Source organism: Neolamprologus brichardi, chromosome 15, assembly GCF_056152115.1.
Source record: "Neolamprologus brichardi isolate AB-2024 chromosome 15, ASM5615211v1, whole genome shotgun sequence".
NCBI lineage: Eukaryota > Metazoa > Chordata > Actinopteri > Cichliformes > Cichlidae > Neolamprologus > Neolamprologus brichardi.
This window is the reverse complement of record NC_142118.1, coordinates 24,396,786-24,423,243: the sequence shown is the minus strand read 5'-3', so window position 1 is coordinate 24,423,243 and position 26,458 is coordinate 24,396,786. Positions and strand designations below refer to the sequence as shown.

General features: G+C 40.5%; 1 protein-coding gene across 1 annotated transcript; it reads right to left on the bottom strand.

Annotated features, from left to right (window-relative positions):
• On the bottom strand, window positions 1-26,009 carry si:ch211-202p1.5 (endothelin-2). Its single transcript, XM_006793429.3, has 4 exons — window positions 25,546-26,009; window positions 13,755-13,911; window positions 1,308-1,427; window positions 1-1,219 (listed from the first exon to the last, which is right to left on the bottom strand). The coding sequence occupies exons 1-4, from the start codon at window positions 25,604-25,606 to the stop codon at window positions 1,117-1,119; spliced, it is 441 nt and encodes a 146-aa protein (XP_006793492.2). The 5' UTR covers window positions 25,607-26,009; the 3' UTR covers window positions 1-1,116.
• Between the last annotated feature and the right edge of the window lie 449 nt (window positions 26,010-26,458).

Genomic DNA, 26,458 nt, shown 5'->3' with positions numbered 1-26,458 from the left:
ATAAGTTAGCATTTTTACAAGAAGAGTCAAAGCATTTTACTGTTTTGCTGAAGTTCTGACATATTTCAAGAATAAAATTGTAATTTTATATCTGAGTCTTTATATTTTTAGATTAAAAATCAGATTTGTAGATTAAATAAAGTTTATACAGATTAAAACATTTGACTTTTTGATTAAACCACGGAAGCTGTAACTCAGAGTCATAACACTGTGAATATGGTGTTTTTGTCTGAAAGCTTTTAATCCAGAGCTATTGTTCAAGCTGAAAGCTGCAAAAACAGGAACTGCTAACACAGATGACGTCTTGTACGAGTAACTGCAAGGAGTTTAGAATTTATCACCAATGTATCCATGGAAACAAGCTCATGAACTCATTTTTTGCGGCGTAGATTGCTGAGGTCGGCACACTCACGGTTGATCAGATTTGTTGTGCTCGTCAAGTCTTTCTCTAAATAATAAAAATTCACCACTTAGTTCAGTTTGATCGAATGAAATGACGACTTTGTTCTGACGTGATTTCATTGTGTTAAATGACCTGAAATTGAAGTTATCTCTTCTACTGGCCTCGGGGTTTTGCTTCATCGTTTTCTCGGATTGACCCAGCCTGAAACCCTCGTGAGATTTTATGATCATATTTGACTGTTAAAAAAACCAACCAAATGAATCTACTTTAGATGACCCATAACCTCCTTTACCGAGGTAGAAACCCTATGTAGCTTCTGTGGATGACATATTTGAAACTCATTTAAAAAAAACTCTAAACTTTGGACGACTTCAGAGATGTGAGGTTTACACACACTGGCCGCTCTGGAGCGGTTTCTGGTCCAGCCTGGATGGAGATGTCCTCCATCTTTCTGTGCTATAAATAAGCTGCAATCATCCGGTAACAGAAAAGTCAACTCCCTCAGCTCTAAAGATTCTGAGCAGGGCAGGATGCCAGCTAAATGTTAGAAAGATGAGCTTGTAAGTGATCAGCACTCCTGTCCTAACGCTTCACTGTCATTAAATTTACACAAACACACACTGTACATGTCCATGCCGGGTCCATTTGTTCTCATTCATACATCAAGGACTTTCATCCAGAGGGGCTGGTGTCACTGGTCGGCCTCCTCTTCCTCAGGTCTGTCTGAGTGCAGGTCTGCTCCTCTTTTCCCAGAATGCAGCTTTGTATCCTCTCAGCTGTTTGTCCGTCTTCCTCTTCACAGGAGCATTCTCAGCTCTGAGGACAAAGAGAGGACATGTCTCTGAGTGTTCTCAGTCCACGATGTGTCTTCAATAGTGTGTGTGTCACATGTGCCGGTGCTTACCTTGGTTTCTCCTGGATGCTGCAGAACTTCATGCACTCAGCATCCTGTGAATCCGTGCAGTGGCAGCGGCTCAGCTCCCTCCTCACTCGCACCGATCCGAATCCGTAAGGCACCAGCTGGCTGGAAGAGTCAGAGTCAGATATTCACTGTCAGATATGATGGAGGCACTGCAAACATGCATTAAACACACTTGCAGTTCTCCTGTCCGTCATCAGATATGTGCAGAGTCTGTGCAGCGCCGCGTGATCACGCCAGCAGCAACTCTGGCTTCAAGTTATATCACTGCCTGATGGCATTTCTGACATATTTTGGTGTTTTCTGTTCAGAGGGAGGAACTGATGATGTGCCCACAATCTTCGTATAATACTGAGTAAACAAACTCCTAAAAGTTCTGGTTCCATATACATCTGCACCTTCAAATGTGCAACAGATAGGTCTGACACAGGAGGCAAGTTCTGCTCTCCTGCAGGAAGGACCTGCTTACAGATTTCCTTGTTTAGATTTAAGGGAATTTTTAGAAGAGAGGTTGAACAGGGTTTCATGCACTGGTGCTTGTAATAAATCCTAGTCTGTAGGCAGAGTAGTTAAAGCTAATCAGAGCCTTTGGATGACCGCAGTAATAAACATGCAGTTTGTGGAACAGTTTACACTGCTCTCCATGCAGCACGGCAGAAATCCACAGGCGACAATGTTCAGTCAGACTTTCATGGAACTTATCAACATTTTGATTTTGAGCCGAATCAAATCCAAATAAATGTCACACTGAAGAACACATCTAGTATAGACTGGACACTGAAAGCTCCAAGTCTGTATAGTCACATGGATTCTGCTTTGCGTTTTGGACTGCTGGTATGTTTGTACAGAATATCACAGCCATTATAGCAAATCCATCCTGGTATGGCCTCTTGAAGAGATGGCGGTTGTTAAGCTTTAGCATCACAACCAAAGTAAGACTGTGTTTCCAAATCTTACCGATACTTAAGGTCAGTTTGTTTTGATTTGAAGTGTGTAAGAATATTTTTACTGTCGCAGCTGTTGCAGGTGAAGCTAAACTGAGTTAGAGAGTTTATCCACACTAGTGATAGGTAACAAGCTCAACAAATTATGATATTCACTTAGTTCTCCACTAAACTAACATGATGACTGAGGATGGTGATGATGGTGGCTGACATTTCCAGATGTGTTGGGAGCAGATCATCCTGTGCGGTCGTTGAGCAAGGTCACAGGTGAGAAGAGTAAGAAAGAGGTCATCCGTCGTCTTTGGTGAACGATCTCAGTCGGTGACTCCAGCTTTCTCAGTGTATTATTTACTCTCTGTTATTTAAGAAAGGTTATTATTGTTATCATTATCATTTTTGGGCACTTTTCTGATTGCAGCTATATTTATCTGTGAGCAGGGTGCTGATATACAAGAGCCATAGTGCTTTCACACTTTGGCTTAAAGGATGCTGCCCTTTAGTTCTGTTTGTTTGCACTGATGTGTCTTCAGATTATTCACTCTGCCTGTTTGTCTCAAACCTTTGCTCTTACTGGCATGTGAGTGTGAACTCTGTGCATACATGACAGTGAGCACACCTCTGTCGCTTTTTTCTTTCAATAAACATGAACATTAGACATAATTGTACAAAATCTCTGGAAGTCTCACCTTTTATATCACTTTTATAATGAACATTATGCTATGACACGCTCTCTGTCAATACTGTCGGCATTTCACAGTAGTTTCAAAACTTGATGATGCCCTTCCAAGCGGTCGGAGGATAAATCTGCAAGGTCGTGTGATAAATGAAGTGGTGGAAGGCAGACATATGAATGTGATGCTGCATGGGTGTTCTGACCTTGTACTAAAAGTAGCTCAATTTCTCGGCTTATTCTTTTGCACTTGTTACCTTACTCAGGCCCTGAAAAAATTACTCTCACTCCCTCTGTGGAACACATGCAGACAGCTGTTGGTACACTGCTCCAGAGTTCAGCTGTTCATAATTATCTATCACTGAAACAAACATCAAGCATCTGCACCACATTTATGGCCAAAGACTCAACAATGCTGCTTTTTTTTAAATACGCATTGAAACAGATATATCTCTCCACAACCCTGAAATCCGATCAAATATGTGCACGTGTAACTTCCTTAAAAACTTGTTTCAGCCATTGTTTTTACTGTGCAACTGCTAACTTGTGTACAATAAATGAATTAAGCAAAAACCATAAACAGTTAAATAAATAAGTCAGCAGTTTTTATACAGATGTACCATTAACTCGTGTGCTAATATTTTAAAGGTGAGTAATTTGATCAAATGTAATAACATATTCAAGTGTCAGTCGCTCTGTGTTTGCTTGTGTGGAGTTTTATTCTGCAGCTCAGACAAAGAAGAAGATGACCTATGCTACGCTAATCAGGCACACAGGTGAGATCATCACATACAGAGGCTGCAGAGCACAATGGTAATGATTCTCAACACAGCACACTGAGTTTATATCTGAAACTCAATACAACATTATAAAACTAAACCACGTACAAGTGGGCAAGCCCAACCTAGCCCTGCTTTCCTTTTGTCAGAATTTCTAATGCCCACCTGACCTGGTCTGAAACGACCTGTAATTGGCCAGAATCTCACATCACAGAGTGCTCCCCCTGCTGGTCTAAAATCAGGGCTGGGAGGGGGAGCGAGAGTGTAGTCCCCTCTGAGACTGCTTCATTTACAATTTGCTGAAACACTACTGAGGATTTTGTCTGTCCAGAGATGCCAGAAATATGTCTGCTGGAAAAATGAAGAAGGAAGAAACACAATTTCGCTGAAGAAATTTATGTTTGGTGTTTAGATTTGGGCCAGACTTTTTGCGAAACAGCGTATATTTTTAACTTTCTGGATCAAAATAAAATGGCACACTGGGTTAAGAGAGATATATCTTCTTTGTGGAACTAACAACAACCCACAGTTGTCGGAAAGATGACAAACTCCCTTTCTAGTTCAGCCAAGAGTATGAATAGCTATCTTAATCTTTAACAGTTCAATCCTTTTTGAGGTTATCAGGCAACGTTCACAGACCATCAGCCAGAGCTTCATGTAAGCAACCCGTAGAGATCAGTAACCACTGATAAATAATTGAAACAGATAAACCAGGGAGCATTCGGCTACAGCAGTGGTTCCCAAACTTCTTTTGCTGGGCCCCCCTTTGTTTTACACGAAAAACGTTCGCGCCCCCCCATGCACGCGCGCACACACATGCACTAACACATCCTCCCACCACACACACCCATATTTTGCTCCATTGCAGTTTATTTCACACCTCAAACATTTAGTAAACAATTAAGCAAATACAAGTAACCTGCAATAAATGAGAGGTATTAATAAAATAAACTTATATTAAACTAATATTAACTCTTTTAGGCTATGTCCGCACCTACACGGGTATTTTTGAAAACGCAGCTGTTTCATCCACACGTAAACGGCGTTTCAAATCACCGAAAACGGAGAATTTTTAAAACTCCTTTTTTGCAGATGAGGAATACAGAGTTTGTCTGGCAACTTCAAAGGTATGTGCCTCTTTTCACGTCAGGCTGTGCTGTGAATTGCAGAATGGCAGATAGAGATGAAATACTGCTACTGTTAATCTGACTGTCTTCAGGTTTTACAAGCAGTTACTGTCCCTCCATTTACAAAGGCAGAGGCCTCACAGTGTGATTATTTTACATGTAGTTGTTTTTTTGTTTCTTCTTGTCTGTGATTTGAACAAATCGTGGCAGGATCAGCCTGATATTATTTGTATCCCGCTGTAACTTTACTGTATAAAGAGCTAACATCTCCAAAATGTCAGGAGTAGTTAGTCATTACAACAAGTGTTTGTGAACTAAAAATCAAGAATGTGGGATACTGTTTGTCTGTGATTTGGAGAGCCCAGCCCGTGCTCCCAAGAAGGGAAAACCAATTCTGCAGGGGAGACCTACCTTGGCACTTGTGCAGGTGAAGCCAAAGGGCAGATATGCTTCACCATATTTTCTAGTGGCTAGTTTTCATTTGGCTTAGAATGAAGTTTGTTTGGAAACATATTCAGGAATGCTTCATCTCCTGCTTTGCGTTTGTGTGGGCGCCCGTGCTAGCAGTGTCCAAGCATTTTGTTTTTTTCCTTCTCATACTGCGCCCCCCCCCTGCCATGGCTCTGCGCCCCCCCCCCCCCCCCCCAGGGGGCGGGCCCCACACTTTGGGAAGGTCTGGGCTACAGCATGCACATTGATGCCCTGCGGTCAGAATTGAGTCCCTGCTTCAGACCCGCAATCAAAATCCTCGTCTCTGCCGCTAGTTTGTTCTATTCGTTAGTATTCCCTGGGCATGTTAAACGTTTGGAACATATTTCCCAGCAATCCATCAGTTACTTCCAAAAATGTACTCTCAACCAGAGTTTCATTTAACTGACTTTCAGACCTGTATTACAGCCAGACCACAAACATGACTTCGAATAACTGAGGGCGTTTATTTTCGAATTATGTCCACGTTAGTGCCCCTTATTATGTTCCACGCATCTCGCTATTTAAGTAGCGTCTCTGCAAACAGCCGCAGGAGTTAGTTTTCCTGCAGTGATTCAGCCCGCTGCTCATCCGTCTGGTGCCAGCGAGACCGCCAAGACGGCCTTCGGCCAGGCAGCAGGTTTGAGGAGGCTCTGCTGCTGGATTAGTGGCAGAGTTAACTAGACCACTGGAGGAACAGCAAGCAGATGCCGGTGGCTCACCAGCAAAACACTTATCTCAAAACAAGAGGGCGCATCCGAAAATAAACCTTCACTGATGGTAAAAAAAACATTCTCCATGTATTTGTCTTAATATTACAAATATTTGGATTGAGTTTACATTTCAGTCTGAATTATCCTGACTGGAGACCTAAATGGCTTCCCTTTTTTCCTTTCCCTTAATTAAATGGCGACACATCTGGCTCTCGTTGCTCTATGACCAGTGATAATATGTTACCCTTTCATCTCCCAGCTTTCCTCTGCTCCTCGCCTCCTCCATGAGCACTCCTGTCTACTCATTTCTAAAATATCATTGACTTTCCTCTTTACTGCTTATTGACCTTCATGTTGTTTTTATGAGTCCGTTGGCTGCATTTGCTCATTTTTTTCTTTCCTTATTTGTCAAAGGGTTACTGAGCTCCTTTCTTAAGTTACAAGAATGAATAAATCTGAGTGACCTGAACTGTTGAACTGCTGCGATATGAGTTATGGCTCCACTGTTCTGCATACCTGCTGAACTCTTCTTTTCTACTTAAGGCTGTATTTATTCCTGGCTATCGATCATATAGATTCCCTATTGGCAGATAATGTGGCGCAGGTTGAAGGTTTTCTTATATAATTCTTATATAACAGTATATGTATTTTTTGATATTAGTAGTAGGGTCCAAACACTGAAAAACCTACAATAACACAACACTTCACTCTTGATTGCAGTGTTTGCTCACAGAGGGAGCTTTGTCCTCACATCTGTCTGCATTCCTGAGTGTTTGGCTTATTTCTGCTGCTCCATTTCCCACAGCATGTCTTCGTCTTGTCTTTCTCCCCTCACACATAACCAGTCCTACCTCCATCCTCTGCCCTACATCACTTCAGCTTGGATTCTAACCACCAAATACTTTATTACTCAATCTCTGAACAATTTCAGTTAACCTGTGCTTAACACTGATTTAATGAAATTGTTAGACTTTCAGGTGTTTAAAAAACATTAATGATAACTGTTTAAGATTTAACTTAGTTTAGTACAAACGTATGGAGGGAAAAGAATCAAGATTAAAACAATAGAACGTTTCATTGCACTTTTATTCATTTGCATATCGCAGGCTCTGCTTCTGTGGCTGTCATTTATTCCAGAAGATACTTTTTCTTGAACAGACACCAAACAGCTTCTTGTCTGATGACTAATTCATCCTGCATTATTAATCTGGAGGACATTTAGAGTTGGCAGAACAACATGTGCTTACATATGAAGTTTGTATTTCCAGATCTCATCACAAAAGGATGATCAAAAAAGTTCATTTTCTCAGTTTCAACGTTTGATTTAAAATAAACATAATTTTTTTTACTGTTCTTATTAAACACAGGTTTTAAATAATTTACAAATTAGTGCATTTTTTTGTACATTGAACACATGGGCTCAGTGTTTTGGTACATGGATTAATCTGTCTGGAGTCTTTTATTTTTAAGAAAACCAGATTTTACTTTCTTGTAATACTTAATGAGGTTTAGAAAGCCTCTGACTCTCCAGAAATCCGTGAGTCCCAATTATCTACAGTCTTTTTGTTCTCCAACTACTAGGAGTAAACGCTACGTCCAGATGAACAGAATCAACTTTTGGAGATTTACTTACCTGGATTATCGAGCATGCATCAAGACATCTATAAGGGAAGCATAGATCTGTAAGTGAAGCATAGAGCTATAAGGGAAGCATAGATCTGTAAGTGAAGCATAGATCCGTAAGTGAAGCATAGAGCTATAAGGGAAGCATAGATCTGTAAGTGAAGCATAGATCTGTAAGTGAAGCATAGATCTGTAAGTGAAGCATAGAGGTATAAGGGAAGCATAGAGCTATAAGGGAAGCATAGATCTGTAAGTGAAGCATAGATCTATAAGGGAAGCATAGATCTATAAGTGAAGCATAGATCTGTAAGTGAAGCATAGAGTTATAAGTGAAGCATAGAGCTATAAGGGAAGCATAGATCTATAAGTGAAGCATAGATCTATAAGGGAAGCATAGAGCTATAAGTGAAGCATAGATCTATAAGGGAAGCATAGAGCTATAAGTGAAGCATAGATCTATAAGGGAAGCATAGATCTGTAAGTGAAGCATAGAGCTGTAAGTGAAGCATAGAGCTATAAGTGAAGCATAGATCTGTAAGTGAAGCATAGAGGTATAAGGGAAGCATAGAGCTATAAGGGAAGCATAGATCTGTAAGTGAAGCATAGATCTATAAGGGAAGCATAGATCTATAAGTGAAGCATAGATCTGTAAGTGAAGCATAGAGGTATAAGGGAAGCATAGAGCTATAAGGGAAGCATAGATCTGTAAGTGAAGCATAGATCTATAAGGGAAGCATAGATCTATAAGTGAAGCATAGATCTGTAAGTGAAGCATAGAGTTATAAGTGAAGCATAGAGCTATAAGGGAAGCATAGATCTATAAGTGAAGCATAGATCTATAAGGGAAGCATAGAGCTATAAGTGAAGCATAGATCTATAAGGGAAGCATAGAGCTATAAGTGAAGCATAGATCTATAAGGGAAGCATAGATCTGTAAGTGAAGCATAGAGCTGTAAGTGAAGCATAGAGCTATAAGGGAAGCATAGATCTATAAGGGAAGCATAGAGCTATAAGTGAAGCATAGATCTATAAGGGAAGCATAGATCTATAAGTGAAGCATAGATCTGTAAGTGAAGCATAGAGCTATAAGTGAAGCAGAACTATAAGTGAAGCAGAGCTTTAAGGGAAGCATAGATCTATAAGGGAAGCATAGATCTATAAATGAAGCATAGATCTATAAGGGAAGCATAGATCTGTAAGTGAAGCATAGAGCTATAAGTGAAGCAGAGCTATAAGTGAAGCAGAGCTATAAGTGAAGCAGAGCTTTAAGGGAAGCATAGATCTATAAGGGAAGCATAGATCTATAAGGGAAGCATAGATCTATAAGTGAAGCATAGATCTATAAGGGAAGCATAGAGCTATAAGTGAAGCATAGATCTATAAGGGAAGCATAGATCTATAAGTGAAGCATAGATCTATAAGGGAAGCATAGATCTATAAGGGAAGCATAGATCTATAAATGAAGCATAGATCTATAAATGAAGCATAGATCTATAAGGGAAGCATAGATCTGTAAGTGAAGCATAGAGCTATAAGTGAAGCAGAGCTATAAGTGAAGCAGAGCTATAAGTGAAGCAGAGCTTTAAGGGAAGCATAGATCTATAAGGGAAGCATAGATCTATAAGGGAAGCATAGATCTATAAGGGAAGCATAGATCTATAAGGGAAGCATAGATCTGTAAGTGAAGCATAGAGCTATAAGTGAAGCAGAGCTATAAGTGAAGCAGAGCTATAAGTGAATCAGAGCTTTAAGGGAAGCATAGATCTATAAGGGAAGCATAGATCTATAAGTGAAGCATAGAGCTATAAGTGAAGCAGAGCTATAAGTGAAGCAGAGCTATAAGTGAAGCAGAGCTTTAAGGGAAGCATAGATCTATAAATGAAGCATAGATCTATAAGGGAAGCATAGATCTATAAGTGAAGCATAGAGCTATAAGTGAAGCAGAGCTATAAGTGAATCAGAGCTTTAAGGGAAGCATAGATCTATAAATGAAGCATAAATCTATAAATGAAGCATAGAGCTATAAGTGAAGCAGAGCTATAAGTGAATCAGAGCTTTAAGGGAAGCATAGATCTATAAATGAAGCATAAATCTATAAGTGAAGCATAGATCTATAAATGAAGCATAAATCTATAAATGAAGCATAGAGCTATAAGTGAAGCAGAGCTATAAGTGAATCAGAGCTTTAAGGGAAGCATAGATCTATAAATGAAGCATAAATCTATAAGTGAAGCATAGATCTATAAGGGAAGGTATTTGTTTTTACCCTGTTCAATTCATCGTGTGCAATAAGCAGCAATGATGGATGACCCAGAGAGACTGTCTTTGTTATGTTTCCCTCTGTTTTAGTTCCAATCACTCACATGTGTGGAACTGAAATAACAAGTCAGCCCTAAAATATAAGGAGTGGAAAGAGATGTTTGTCTTCAGGCGTAGGAGGTAAAATGGAGTTATTAAAAGGATGAAGTTGATGGCTGAAATCTGTTGAGACACACAGCATCAGCGTTTCATGGCCCATCTGCAATGAAAGTGTTTGGTGTGTTTTGGTCTTCTCTTCATTATTAAATATCTTCTGATTATCACCTTTCTGTATTCCAATAGTGTTTCAGTCTGGTGTGTTTAATGTGTTCCTGTTCCACTTCCTGTTTTATTTTGGTACAGTTCTGTCTTGTGTATATTGCGTTCAGTCTTTATTGGTCCCCTGCCTCACTGCTTTGTCTACACCTGTGTTGATTTGCTCTTCATCTTTGCTGTGATGTCTGTTATCCGTCCACCTGTTTTCATCCCGTGTTACTTATTTATATTTATGAACTTTGCTTTCTTCTGCCTTCTTGGACTGGTGCTATGTCTCAATAAAGATTTGCCTTTTTAAAAAAACAAACAAACTGTGTCTGCGTTTGGGTCCAGGCATTAAGATGGGCCAAGACCGTCCTGGCCTTTTGCCAAACTGTTTCCAAGTTCAGTCTCATAGATGCATCTGAAGAACGATCAGATTCATGACGAGCATGTTTTCTACAGCCAAACGTGAGGCTAGGAAATGACTGAGAGTGAACCTTTACTTTCTTCTTGTCTACATGAAGCTACACGACCAGAGTTCTTGCAGCATTAGACCTGGAGGAAGATAATCCTTTATTATACTGGAGGTACTGAGAGTGATTTAACAGGAAGAAATATAAAAACAAATATCCTCTCATTCAGATGTTGTGCTCAGCAGAGACCACACCATCCCTGACAGCATGTCATGCCGGCAGGCACTGAGTTTGACAGTTAATTATTGGCTCATATTGTCAGTGACAGTGCCAAAATAATAATATGTTTTCTGTTGTCTTGCTGTCAAATAAATGAGTCCAAAAACGAGCAGATGTTAAATAAATTGCGTTTGTTTGAGTTCACTGAAGGTGGTTCTGATCCTGGCGTCTCTCTCTTTAGTTTGGATCACTGCCTTTTTGGATGATCAGACACATCCATCTGTAACTGAGAGGGAAACTCCTCACTGACTTCACTGTTTGTTTGAACACTTGCGAAGGTGAAAATCGGACTTTAAAAACAGCCTTTGTGCTTCAAGTACTCCGAGATTTCTGTTTTGTTCTGGTGTAAAATAGCAGGGAGCCAAAGGATGTCCTTTAAAGGTTACACTGGTGTTACTTGATATTTTCTCTTTAAACAATACAACACGAGTAGAAAAAAAACAACATTATTTCAGCTTGTTCTGATCTTCTGTCTGTTGCTCTCCTACCGACAGTGTGAACCTTAAAGCGCTGTTCTCAAATGGATAATTTTGTTTAGGTCTACAGATGTGGTTATTTCCAAGAATAAAACATGTTGTTCACTCTGTCGTGTGCATGTTAGCATGGTTACATATTTTAAATGACGCTGTGTGTGAAGAAAAAGGAAATGCACTCGGGACTCCCCAACGCTCTTTAGTGGCATCATTAGTGACGGCGGGTGCTGGCAGTGCTCTTTAAAGCGTCTTTATAGTGAAAGCAGGAAGATTGCATTTTACCACATGGCTATATTTAGAGTGAGCTAACAGTCTGAGACGGTCCCACCACCACTGGAGCCATTTTTGGCTAACCTCTGGAAGCTATTTTGGTGACTTGTCTTTTTCTACACCAATTAATTTGGAGTGTGACTTACTGGCATGACATGAAACAGCTTACAGTGCAGTATCCAATTCAGGGAAACACTGAACAGCATAATTGCACTTTATCAAAAGGGATGATGCTGTAAATACATATAGTAAAGCTCAAACCAGACTACTTTTTCCATTTTATTATTATTTTATTCTAAGATTTCTACACTATCTTCCACATTTTTACCTTTAAATCTTTTCATCTCATTATTTTGAACAGGGGTAAATTGAGTTATTATTATTATAACTGTGTCTCATTTCTAGAAACATGAAATGTCAACACACAAACGGGAGCAGGCTGTGAGGAGTTAAGCAGCTGTGGGCAGATAAAGGTCCGACCATGATTTCAGACTCTCTGTTGAGTTGGTGTTAAAGGGTTAAAAAAAGCTCTTTTGAAACATGGAGAGGAAACTGAGCAGAAACAACCCTTCTTTAGGAAAGGTGTGCTTTCTCATTAGCTCCACCACATCTAAGCGGTTACTCGTTGCTTGTGCATACTGAACTAAAATGAAGTTAATTGCTACCAATTGTGAAGGGAGCTGCACGCCTACTTCTTATTTGAGGCCAGCCATTTTAAAAAATATGAACAACTGGACTAGAAAAGACATTCAAGTCAACCCGACATGGCTGTTTTCAACCTTTGTTACTCACTCGTCTCTTCACAGAGTTAAAGAAATGTAGTATTAGTATTAAAGCTCAAATAATCAGGCCCCATTTTATCTTAATGACCTTATAGTACCATATCACCCTATTAGAGCACTTCGCTCTCACACTGCAGGCCTACTTGTTGTTTCTAGAGTATTTAAAAGTAGAATGGGAGGGAGAGCCTTCAGTTTTCAGGCCCCTCTTCTGCGGAACCAGCTTCCAGTTTGTATTCAGGAGACAGACACTATCTCAGCTTTTAGGATTATGCTTCAAACTTTCCTTTTTGCTAAAGCATATAGTTAGGGCTGGACCAGGTGACCCTGAATCCTCCCTTAGTTATGCTGCAATACGTGTAGGCTGCTGGGGGATTCCCATAATACACTGTGTGTTTTTCTCACTATGTGTTAATAGACGTCTATGCACTGAATCATACTGTTATTAACCTCTGTCTCTCTTCCACAGCATGTCTTTTATCCTGTCTTCCCTCCCAGAGCCTGGTTCTGCTGGAATTTTCTTCCTGTTTAAAGGGAGTTTTTCCTTCCCACTGTCGCCAAAGTGCTTGCTCATAGGGGTCATATGATTGTTGAGTTTTTCTCTGTACGTATTATTGTAGGGTCTACCTTACAATATAAAGTGCCTTTAGGTGACCCATTGTTGTGATTTGGCGCTGTATAAATAAAACTGAATTGAACTGAATTGATTGAAAGCTGAACCAGGCATTAATTAAAGACTTGTTGCAGTGGATGTGACTAAGGCTGAGGAGCTGTTCTGGGGGAATTCTGCCTTTTGCTATGACCACCTCACATGACCCTGATGTGGATAAGTGGTTGAGTGTACACATGTATGCTCAGTAGGACGGGTGCTGCAGAGTCTGACTCTCTTAAGGGGAAATATGGAAATGAAATGAGAAATGTAGAGAAAATTTCTAGCCTTACCAACCATTCAAGTCTCTGAATGGTTGCTCCATGTCACCACTTTATCTGCTTCAGACTCAGCAGTGAAGCTAATGTGCTACTGTGCATGTCTTTGGTCTGAGGGAGAATAAGGAGAAAATCACTGAAAATTCAGAAAATCACTGCCTTGACAAAACAGTGAAAGTTGATCTTATTCATGGACTGAAGCTGCTGCAGAAGCCTCCCACCCACCGCCCCCTGCTAAAGCTGCACGCACAGAGCTTTGTTTATCCTTTGGACAGATTATAGACAACTTCTTTTCTCGGTTTTGTTTTGTCATCACATTTACGGCAGTAAACTTTATCGCAACACTCCAATGTTTTATTACAGAGGAAACAAAGCCATAAAATGTTTAATTTTGTTCTCTCGCAGACTCACCTCGGGGTGTTGATCCAGACGATGCCAATGTGACAGAAAAAAATGCACTCTTTGTCTTTCTGGTTCTCGCAGGAGCAGCGTTTCTCTCGCCGGTGAGCCGTATGGGGGAGCTGCACTGGGGGGCCCTCCGCCAGCACAGAGCTCGAAACAGAGAGGGCTGGAACACACAGGCAGGGCAGGGTTATCGGCTATTATCAGCCTACTTGATCATCTACTCAAGTATGCAGCGATTCTGCTGCTTTGTCATGAGTGGATTGAAAGGGAGATGTTTGCATTAACTTGAGATTTGAGTTCAGAATTCAAATTTTTACTGCCAATTCTGTTTAGATCAATATTAATGAAGACGCCGTGTGAAGCAGCTTTATGAGACAGTTCTCATCTAAAGCTGGTGTTGAGGAGAGAAGCAATCATATTTTATCCACATGTCAGTCTCTTTGTCTCTTTTCTTTACATTTTTGCTGATGATGATCTGTTGTACCTCAAGGTGCAAACATACATTAAAAACTGCCTACACAGCACGTGAATTCCTACAGGTATGTACGTGTTTCAAATGCAAAGAGACGTGAAGCATCAACAAGAAGAGTGGGAATACTGTGGGATCCTGACACTGTGAGCTTGCATTTGCAATTTCCACTGATAATTTGCAAATGCCTAAAAATATATAAATTCTGTAGTCATTTTAACAGGACCCATTGGGCATTTCCAGTGCAAAAAAGCATACGCCCCCTAGTCTGAAATACGAGCATGTATTAAATAAGCATGGCCACTGGGACATGTCAGGAAAGTGTTTACTGGGGTCGTGTATCAACTGAGCAGTAGGGCCAGTTTCTCATAGACCTAAAGAAAAAATGGACATTGCATCCAACTTTCATTCCTATATACTTCCAGTTATTATATCCAGAAACTATAACGCCAGGGTTTGCTCGCATCACCAGCCCTGGGGCAAATTGGAAAACTGGTAAAACATGAGACTGAAAATATTGGTTTTAATATCTAGACTGTGTACAGATATTAATGTTTAAATTTGTATTGTGGTTTATTATTCATTTTATTTTCATTTGCTGCTAATAAGAAATGTCAACATAAATCAACAGGATACAAACAATGGATGGTGAAGACGGTAAACATTAAGAAAGTTCAGATACCCACCATGAGCAACTTCAAGAGCGGCTAGCATGGTGGTAGAGCTGACTGCAGGATTATAAGTTAATGCATCAACAAAGAGATCCAGCCTGTTGGGGCCATGAATGCCTTTTAGAAATTTCATGGCAATCAATCCAGTACCTGTAGAAATAGCTACTCTTAACCTAACTAGTTCACTCACTCACAGGTTTTCCTTGGGTGCACAACAAAGGAAAGTCTGTGTGCAGCTTTTACTTTGTTAAAGTCGGAAATTACTTTATTCACGTTTGTAGCCACAAGGTCTTCATCAACACCCCAGAAAAGCACATTCACAGCTACAGTCACATGACACCATGCCCTCCAACAGGCCTGGTGTGTTTCCGATAAGAGAGCCAGAGCCGTCTTGCCTCTGTTTTTGTCGCCGGAACGTCGGAACAACTCCCTGTTCCTTCCCACTTAACTTAACACAACTCCCTTAGCATGAATGACATGTAATATTGTACCTGAACACAGACTTACAAACACAAAGACACATGTTTAAAAGCACACGTACACACAGAGAGCCCATAAAGCAGGCAGAACCCACAGACGGCCTTTGATCTTGTTCTCGATGCGCATGGGAGAACGTTTAGGCGTCCAAGAGGGATTTACACGATTTACACGTGGGAGCAAAAAAACACCTTTTCTCACAATAAACTTAGGTGTAGCTCTGTTCTTCACCCGGCTAAGTCCCAGAGAATCACATTAGGTTTTTATTCATGCACATTTTCCAAAGAAAGCTCATAAAGGCTCACATTTCAACTAACCCCAGCCGTCATCAGCAGGATGAGCATTCTCAGACACACCAGTCAGTGGAGGCCCTTTTACTACAAACTGGCCAAGCACGGTGGTTACAATAAGCATCCCAGTAAAACACTTCTCAAGCAACATTTTCAAAATGCTTTTGGGGGATGCTGAGATTTATAATCTCTCCAGGATTTTCTGGGACTACCCGGAGGTAAACCAGCACGGAAAACCTCCAATAAAAGGCAACATTAAATGACTCTTTTTAAGTGGCAGATTCCAGATGCCAAAACTTCTTGCTCTGTATCTGAGACTGAGCCTAGCCCGCCTATGCTCAAATCTCATTTTGCGTCACATTTTTACCACATATGCATGCATTTTGCACTGATACAGAGCATTTTGTATATGCTGAGCAACAGGGTGCTGTTATGGAGGAGTGAGGAGGTTTTATTTAGGCAAGTACAGACTGGGAACCACACAAAGCTACCTGCTGCTGTTTGCAACGTCATATCAAAGTTATGTGTGTGTTTTTGCACACCTGAATGTTTCAGTGCCAGATGGACACATCTGTCAGCACAGCAGCTTTCTGCCAGACATCATTATGATATCAGACACGACACGATGAAGAGGATAATGGATCTCCTGTTCTGCTTTACTTCAGTGTTCGGATCTTATTTTTAACCCACGGTCTTTGTGGTAATGCCGAAGTATATTCTGAAAAGGATCTGTGATGACTTTCTTTAAGAGGAAACCTTCGGACTGATTTGAAACACTGAATGTGAAAAAAATGCCTTGACAAGAAAACTCTACAAAATGTAAAATGATTTTAATCCCAGCTTAGCTTCAACTTCCTAATAGCACTTCAGGTTTGATCCAGACTTCCTGACCTCACAGTGGGGTCGACACCACAGATGTCTCACATCACCTTACTGGTTGGTAGAAACTGAGCTGAGGTGTGATCAGTGGAGTTTCAGTCAAAGCAAGAATGTCAAATAAAAAACTGAATCTTTGTTTAAAGATAAAAACAACTGTTAATCTGACAGAAGAAAAATGACCTGTAAAGTGTCCTTCCTCTTTATGTAACTGAAGCTGGTGCAAGTACACCAGGAATTATATTTATTATTAGTTATTAGTCAAGGTAAAATAAAAAATCTCCAGGTCAGTTCTGCTTCGGCTAAAAGTTTTTGGGAAATTTCACGTCTCAGTGCTTCTGTATCTGGAGTTTGTCTTGCAGCATGAAGACACATTAAACAAACACATTTTCCAAACTGGTTTGCACAGTTACTTCTCGGACAGCCAAGTCCAACTCACCTGAACTGAGGGACTTTCTCAATACTGAGGTTTGAATCCATTTGGCATGGAGATTTCACACTTTTTATCCATGGTCCTCATATTTCCTCCTAAAAACCCACATGCTTGAGTGTGACCTTTACGTACTGTATATAGACGAGGTTAGACAAGCAGCTTAGAGGTTTCAATCCTGGCCTGCATGAGGAAACAGTCAAATAATGCTGCCTCTCAGATAACTTCAGAGATTTGTCATCAAAACTAAATTCCTCAATAAAGACTTTCAACTGCTTGAAAGGCCACTCGTTTGCATCAAAAGATAATATGACACTAACCAGTTTCACATTTTGTGATATTGAATTATTATGTTCCTCTTTAGTCATTATTATTCATCTTTTCCGAGGCTGTGCCAGAGGATGACTGAGTGAGTGTTGCTTCCAAAATGTCACTTTAGAGCATTGATGTCGAGTCCAAAGGCCAGAAATATGCCAGAAAAAAAACAAACTGGCATCAACGTCGACCTTGCCTCTCTCAGTTTGAACACGTGGCACCCAGCTGTGCGGTGGCTCGAATTTCTCCATCATTGCTTTTATATTCTTTAACAGAATATATAATACGCATGTTTTATGTGTGTGTACAGCATCAGAGATTGCTGTACAGATGCAACCATCCTCGCTGGTTTGCATCTTTTGAACAGGGAGATGTCTCCATCGCTCATTTGTCCTGCCCTCTGATTAAGTTAAGACATCTAACTGAAGACGAAAGAAGCAGCTTGCTGTAATTACTGCAAAATCAGAGACATGGACACTGATTGAGCGGTCTGCAGAAAGGATAGAATAATACTAATAATGACAGAGTGCAGCGTGCAGATGTTTGCAGCACTGAGCGTATCACGAATCCTCAAGTTTGTTGGGGAAAAAAAAAGTGAACTTTTCAGTGCCATCACCTGTCGGCGCCTTTCGCTTCATCCTCACTAACGTTTTGATTTCAGGGCTGAGATCTGAAATATAATTTATCATCTTTATTTTATCATCGCAGCCTTCTTTGAACTTACAGTATCACCTTATTTAATTAAATACTCCTTTTTGTATGACAAAGGCCAAGATTTTATGACTATATCATAAAGACAAAATGACCTCTGCTGAATGAGGTAAGGACAACCTCCTGGGGCAATTTTAGGCCACCTAAGGGTTATCGTTAGGGGTCTGATATTGACTGATGGTGGACACTCAATGGACCACTCACGCTCACACTGGGTTGGTGCGCAGTCCCAAAGACGTTTGTGTTAATTACAATACTCACAAACCTGCAGAGACAGAGGAAATACAGGGTCTGCTTAGGTCTGCTTAGGCTGAGCATCTTCAGCTGATTCCAGATGTTTGTCAAACCTTCAAGTTTCAGGTTTTGTTTGTCTTGGGCAGAAGCCAATGAGAGCTAAGCATCTAACTGTGCCAGAAATAAACGAACAAAAACTGGGTGGGCATCAGAGCTTCTCGCGTTAATTCAATCACAAGCAAAAAATATCTAAGAGGAACGCGTCATAGAGAATAAAAGTAAAATGAAAACACGCAACACCACTTTGAGTTTACTCTTCCTGCAGAGCTCACTGTGTGGAACAAGGTGCCAAAATGTTCAGTCAGCACCTTGGGTTCAGTTCTTGTCTGGTTAGTGTCATTTCCAGAACCTGAGTTGCAAACTGATGCTGTCTGCCACTAAAACATCATAATGTGAGCTTTGAGAATCTTAATATCAGACTTAGTAAACATTTGAATCCATAATTCAGATCCATCAGTCGTTTGCATATCAGGGAACATTTCAAAGCAGCTGTGACAGATAAAAGTGACACAAATACAATACAAGAGACCATGAATGTGATGCTCTTAATGAATGCCAGAACAAAACTACTACTACTACTACTACTACTACTACTACTAATAATAATAATAATAATAATAAGAACAACAACAACATATCAGACTGATCGTGAGCTTGGCATAATAAATTTTACACACACTATGGGGGAAGCACTGTCCCTGAAATTTTACTTGGATATTTGCCAGTCTTGTTCTCTATGGGAGCACGAGTGATATCAGACTTCAAGCTGAAAGTTTTTTTTTTTTTTTAATTTTTTTTTTTTTTTTATTGTTTCCTTGCCACAGGCAGTGAATTACACTTTATGGATGTAAACATTTAACTTTTCCTGGACCTTATGATCTCGTCTCTGTATTTGGCACCCTTTCAGTCCTTTAAGCAGCTCTCAGTGTGATGCACATTTCCTTTCCCATAATTTGCATTTAGTATTTTGTGATCCTTTAGCACAGGTATCCACATGCCTGTGCATATGAACCTGCATACTTTACGTACATGTGCAAGTATTCATGCAAGCTCGTGTGCTATTTTGCATCTTTGGCTTAAGAACAAAAATAAAATCATGGGAAATACCAAGAGGCAAACCCCCTGTTCAGGATCCTGCATCGTGTGCGGACTGCTGAGCCAAAGTTTAATATATTGCCCCGGTTATGAGAGGGTCTGGTAGGCTCCGCGGGGTTTGACAATATTTGACAATATACACATGGATCAGCTGCTAATCCACGAGCTGGTTGTTTGGACTCGCAGAAGTCAGTGCGCAGGTACAAACCTCTCAGCCAGGAAAAGACTCGGTAACATTCAGTCCTTTGAATTCTTCAGCATTCATAAACACATGAAAAGAAACAGAAGGTATGCAGTGGTTTTGTGTAAGAAGTAGAACACTGTATTTAGTTTGAGCGCACTCTTGGGCATTGTCATCTGTTGTGTTTTTCTACCCCTGGCGGGCACAACGTTCAGAGAGTATAAAAAGGTACTGAGGCCAACATTAAAGCCAGAGTAAACTCTCAGCCTAATTTGAGTGTCTCCAGTTTTATTTCACGAAAGGCAGAATAAAATTACACTTGAGAGTTTAAAAACAAAATACACTTTCCATCAACCATCCCTGATGAAACTCTGACGGCCACCCTGGACATGTTGCTTTGTCAGAGCCCTTCTGACCTCCAGACTGAGCACAGGTGAACGGCGAGCGTCAAGTTAGTGATTATGATGACACCTGAGCTACAGAAGGTAACCTGACTTTATCCTTTGTTGACGCACAGGTTGCAGTTTGATGAAGAAATTAACTCTTTCATGTTATTTGCCAAAACATTAGAGATTTGTGACTTTTTGAAGATTGTCTTTGTAGATTTTTAAGCTTTTTACCAAGCAGCTGTTTGACAGCTGATGGCTTGTTTCATTCCAAAATATTTGGGATAGGAAATGTAAAAGAGAGTTACATAGTGGCATGAAGATTGTGTTCAAGGATTAGTAAAATGAATAAAATAAATAAAAAAATAAATTTTTTAAAAATTCCCAAATATTTTAGTAAAGTGTTGTGCCCTTGCTACCAGAACAGCTTACCTGCTCTTAGCTACTGACTGTCCAAATCTGCTGATCTCTGTTGGAGATACCAACACCATTCTTCCAAATTCTTTTACTTCATTTGTTTCATTCTAAAGTCAGCTGGCCTGAAATCCGGTGAGTGCCCAGGGTACATGTCCCACCATTTCTTCCTAATCTAATCATTTAGTGGACTGGGGCATCATTATTCCAGGGGAGAAAGGTGATATGAGTTATTACTTTGCATTGATTTGCAGTGACCAGTCTCACTATAAGGAAAAATGGACAGGAACAGAAGTGTAGGGCTCAAACTGTAAGGGTCAGGGTTGTAGTTTTTCTTTCAAATTACCACCCATCTGCACATTTTCAACCAGCTCAGGCTGTTTCTGTTGTTATACAGGCTGTTAGGTTTTATTTAGTGTCCTCAGTGCTCGAAGACAAAGGCTGTGGTGTTGTCTTGTGATTTCAAAGTGCTGCTTTCACCAGCAATCCCTAATAAGGCTCAGATGTCTGGCTGTGATAGACAAATACAAAACACGCAGCACAGATTAAGACCAACGGGAAGGTGGAGATAGAGGAGACAGAAAAATGGCAAGAAAAATGGTAGACAGTTTGGTAAGCGGAAAAAAAGACAGCGGTAGCCAGAAAAGTAGAGAAAGAGTAGGGACAACATGTTGACAGAAAGGTGCTTTAAAAATTCTCTGAGGTCCTCACGCTAACAAAGACCCTACCCAAACTATATTTGTTTAAGATGATGGAGGTAGCATGTACCCAGTAATTCAGTATGCTAAATATTTCATGGAAAAGGCAGCTCCTCGCCTCACCTCAGTCATAAGTAGTACCCTGTGACTGTAATGAGCATGCACACTGCTGAACAAGAGGAAATGAGTAGATTGAGTGTTGGTCAGGACACCCGAAACCACAAGTACTATTTCATAATGACGATTTCAACTGATGTAGAAACAGGAAGCACGCTGGTGTTTCTCAGAATGTGCTCACACTTTATGACCAACCTCAGTAATTCTTGTTTCATAGAGAAGATGTTCAGCCAACTTCCATTTTATATTTTCCTTTTAACTGCACACAACGGTTAGCTCTAGCTTGTGGTGTTTAAATGTAAAAGAAAACATGCAACTGCAAGTAGCCACCCCGTCCTTTAACCTTTAAGATGTACCTGAGGATGTGGGTTTTCATTCAGCAACACCAAGAGGGTCATATCGTAATGCTGCACCAAAGGCCCAGACTTGTTCTTACCAGGATTACACATAAATGTGCCCAGCTGTACTTCAGCTGGCTGGCATGTGGCATGCTAAATTAGACTTGGTGTCAGGCTTCTTTGACACGTACTGTACATGTGACAACATTTTTATTATCACAAATATAAATTCATCATGCAAGAATGAGCATAAAGTATGATTTAAATTGGTTATGCTTGTAAATTCTTTTGAAAAGATCGGATCTGTAAGCCATTGTATGCACTGTGTGTGGTTCAAGCCAACAAACCTAAAGATCAAACCAGGAATGTTATCTTTGAGAACAGAGGGGTCACTGGTCTGCTGCTACCTAAAATGGTTATTCCACTTTATGTCTTAGGTGTTTCAAAAGTTTAAATGAGTTCAAATCACAAATAACTCTTTAAAACACCCTTTAATGTGTTTGTCCTTCATCGCCTGCACCATGAAATGAGTCTGTTTGACAAACCATGATTTTATTGCCAGTGTTTCAATTCAATATTTGTACATTAAATAATTAATGAATTTTTATTCACTATGTAGGCACCTTTATCAAGCCTACAAAGCTTTCTTCGTAAATGACTCTTCTATAATAGAAAGCCTGGTTTAGACTTGTGCAGGAAATTTAGGAGTATGAAAACACAACACAGCCCTAGTTTTAGAAATCCAGTTCTGCAGGTAGACCTATTCAAAAAGTTAAATATCCCAGCCTGCTTTGATTTTTAAAGTTCCTGGCAGGCTCAAACTATACCTCGGGATAATGTGAAATAATGTTCTTTTGTATTTCTTAAAATTACTTCTTCCTTCTGTGAGGGCCTTACCATCAAGGTTTCTGAAAACATTTTTATTAGCTGCTTCACAAAGATATCTGGGGATTGAATATGCTAACAGTCTGAAGAACACCTAAACCAGGCATTGTTACCCAAACTTAGCTAAAGACCAGATTATACCAGCTTTCATTAAATCCACAGTTTTACTTGACTCATCAGTCATTTGAAAAAGAATTAATTTTCAATGAAAAGGGTTTTACCGCACAGTCCTTAGCATGTACAGCTGTAAGACTTATTTCTTCAGCAGCCCTCAGGTATGTTAGCTGGAGGCTACAAGAGGTCGTTTTGTGTTTATGGTTGGATTTCTGTGTGGCTCACGCTCAGCTTCACAGACTAAATCGTCCCGTCTTACCCGTCTATGGTGATTTTTCGTTTTTATGGGCCGATGATTTTTTTTTTTTTGGTAACGGTATAAACAATGAAAGGTGGTGGATTGGCCAGACGCTGGTCGGTGTTTAAAAATAACTCAGTTGTTTGGTGGTGGCTATCGCGGAGCTTCCACAGATTCAGTAACATTAGCAAGAGGTGGAGGACAGCAGGTGGATGAGAGAAAGGGGAGACAGGAGGAGGAGAGAGACCCGAGGCGGCCGCCGGTCCGAGTGTCAGGTGAACTGAACTTCAGGTAAGAAGTTATGACCTGCAGTCTATCTGGATCAGATATAAACCAAGTTTAGGTGGAGTTTATTTTCGTTGTGCTGACTTTTTACAGTCAGTTACAATAACTTGTACTGCGTACTAGCTAGCATGACAGAGTTTCTATACAGCTGGGTGGGTGTTATGATGTTACTGATAGTGAACTTTATTTTATTCATAAGGTTCGTTAGTAGAGTTGCCAACCGTCCCGTAAAAAGATGGAATCGTCCCTCATTCAGAGAAAATATTACACGCTTTGTACTGAGCTAAAAAGGAACACAGTTTGTCCCGTACTTCAGCTAGGATGGAAAAAGACACAAAGCTGGAGTTATTCTGTCTTTACGCTGCACAGCTGCCTCTTCTTCGCTCATTCTCTCCCCCTCCTTCTCCTGTTTCTACTTCAATGAACATGATCGTGAAACTGATCAATGATCAGCTGATCAGCTTTTCTCTCTTGTTTGTTTATTGCCCACTTTGTGCCAGAAAGAGGAAACCAGCGGATGTCGCGTTAAACAACAGCTGCACATTTAAGCTTGATCAACTGTTGTTAGAATTTATTTAATATCGGTGTCTCATACAGCACTCCTCTACTCACAGCACTCACTTTATATGGCTTGCCTCATTCACACGAAAACATCTTCCATGTATTTCCTAACTACGTGCTATCTATCTACCTATCTATCTATCATTCAAACTCCATTGCAGGAAACCTGGGGTTATTATCATACCCAAAGATATTTGGCATGCAGACTCGAGCAGACAGGGATCGAACCACTAACCTTCCAATTAGAGGGTGATCTGAGCTACAGCCACCTCCAAGTGAACAGCTCTCTGAACTGAGAAAGAGTGAACAGGTATGGCTTATTTATAAGGGTTCCCAGGAGAAAGCCTCTTCTGTCAAAGAAAGTACTTTGCTTGGAGAGCACTAACTGTGAAGCATGGTGGTAGAAGGGTGACAGTTTGATCTTGATTTGCAGCAGCAGGTACTTTGCAGTCATTGAATCCACCATGAACTTGTCTACATAGCAATGTATTCTAGAGTCAGTGTGAGGCCTAAAGTTTGGACTAAAGCTCAGCCTAAAACAGACAGTGATCCCAAGCACAGCAGCAAATCTCCAACAGAATGGCGGAAAAAGACAAGTACTGAGGTAATGCAATGACCCAAGGTCTGCAATGATTCAAAGTCCAGACCTCAACCTGACTCTAATGCTGTGGTGGGTCCTTAAGAGTGCTGTGCATGAATGAAAGCCCGGCAACTTCAAAGAACTGAAGCAAGTCGACAATATGCAAAGAAAGGTGAAACCATCGTGATGCTGCTCACTGGGGTTTCGTATTTTGAACCTACAATTTATTCCAGTATTATTCTTATTGTTTTTTTGGTCCCAGAAAAGATCACATTTGGCGGTGTTTTACTATAACCAGACCAGCCGTTTTAAAACACAAAGCAATCCTGTGCTGGAAGATGGTGACGTTAGAAAGTTACTTTTAGTTCCAGTTTCATCAACATTGAAGAGTGAGAGAAGTATAAACGCACTTTTGACATTTTTAGCCTGAATTAGACATATTCTTTTTAAATTTGACCTCTATCATGTTTGAGGTGTGAGACGCCCCTCCACAGCTACCACAGGACCTTCAACACAGGAATTTGCTGAAAGAGCAAGGGTATGATTATTATGATTATTATATTCACGTGCAGCAGGTCACAGGGTGCCGTGACACTGACACTGTAAAACTTCATCATCCAAGAGCTAGAAAGCAACAACAGAGGGAGTCCTTACACGCTACGTGACCTTTGATTGCTTTTTGAATAATAAAATGTCACAATGAGCTCGACTGTGGAAACCAGAGAACAGAGTGCCTAGCTGCAGATCTCATTATACAGCCTCACAGTCCTGATGTTGTTTCTGCTTTCAATTAAAATATGAATAATGTGAACATTAAAACATTGAGGTTGCAGTGCTTTCATGTCATGAAAAATAATGTGTAGTGCTGTGGATTTTTGATTTATGAAAATGAATAAATTCATAATTTATTGACATCTCAAAGACTGTTTAAATATTCCTAATCGATTTTTGATACTTGATTTGCAGAAGCTGTGACGGTATTAAAAATGAGCAGTATTTATGTAAGAGATACAGATAAAGGTCATTATTTTTTATTTAACCACTTTTGTTTATTATTTTTGTAAGCTTGATAACTCTTTTCTACCTTTTATTAATTTCAGGGCTCCAAAATTAACAAGTTGCCATGGTAGTCCACAAACCTGTTTATTAACTCACTGGCTAATAAAATCAAACTGAGTCCTGAAAGTGGAATAAAAATTAATCAGCATCTGGAGAAATACTTAGATCTCAAAGAATGACATATTCCTTAATTTGCTTAGTGATGCATTGTCTTTTAAGAGGATCATGTAAATTATACCATGTAAACAGAGTCCTTACATCCCACCCATCTAGTAACAAACATCTAATTGGACAGATATAAAAACGGGTTTACCTTCGCTGTGCTGGATCAACATTAGAGCCGTGAAGAGGAGACAAATGTAAGTGAGGTCCATCCTGTTGACCTCCTCAGCATCCAGGTGAGAAATCAAAGGAGCAAAAGCACCTTGGCTCCTCGTCAAGTTCCCCGCAGCAGCTGGAGGAGCTGAAGCAGCAGAGCAGAGGCTCCTGCTGAATCAAAACCCTAAGTGTTTCCAGTGAGCACCTAAGAAGAAGAAGAAAGGGCTCCGAGGGTTTTCTTTAAATGTCCAGTCAGGTAATGCGCTGTGTACAGCTGCCTCCCAGGTGCAGCACTGAGAGGAGTGTGGTGCTGGGTTGAATCCCAAGGCTGCTGCGGTTTCCAGATGAAGGGAGGATAATGTGACGATCTGTTATGAGCTGCATCAAAACAGATGGAGAGAAGTGACTGCGAGAGGAGGAGGAGGATACAACGGGGAGGCTGGCTCTGCACTGAGACACCTTCACAGCTTGAATGTCATTAATCACAGCCTCCTCCTCCTCCTGTGGTTCAGCCATGTTATGCTCTCATGCTTGCAGCGTCCCTCACTAGTCTCTTTCATCTCCTCGCCTCTTTTTTCTTTGTGTAAGCTGAATTGTGACGCTCACCTCCCTGGGATCTCCTCACAGAGTGCTCTACACGTGTGGAACAGCCCAGCTTGCCAATTTAGGCACACACGTCTTTATCTGTGTGGGGCAACACGTGCATACATGTACAGTTGCCATCCTGCCCCTTTTGAAATATTCCTTCACCCTCACTGAATTATTGTCCCACCAGCAGCTGGAGTAAAACCTGCCTGGAGACACTGAGTGAAAACTGTAGACCTGAACTTTTAAGTGTTTAAGTCTTGGTTGAAAAAGAGCTAATCTGCCACAATGACAGTTCATCTGATGGCAATAAAATATTACAG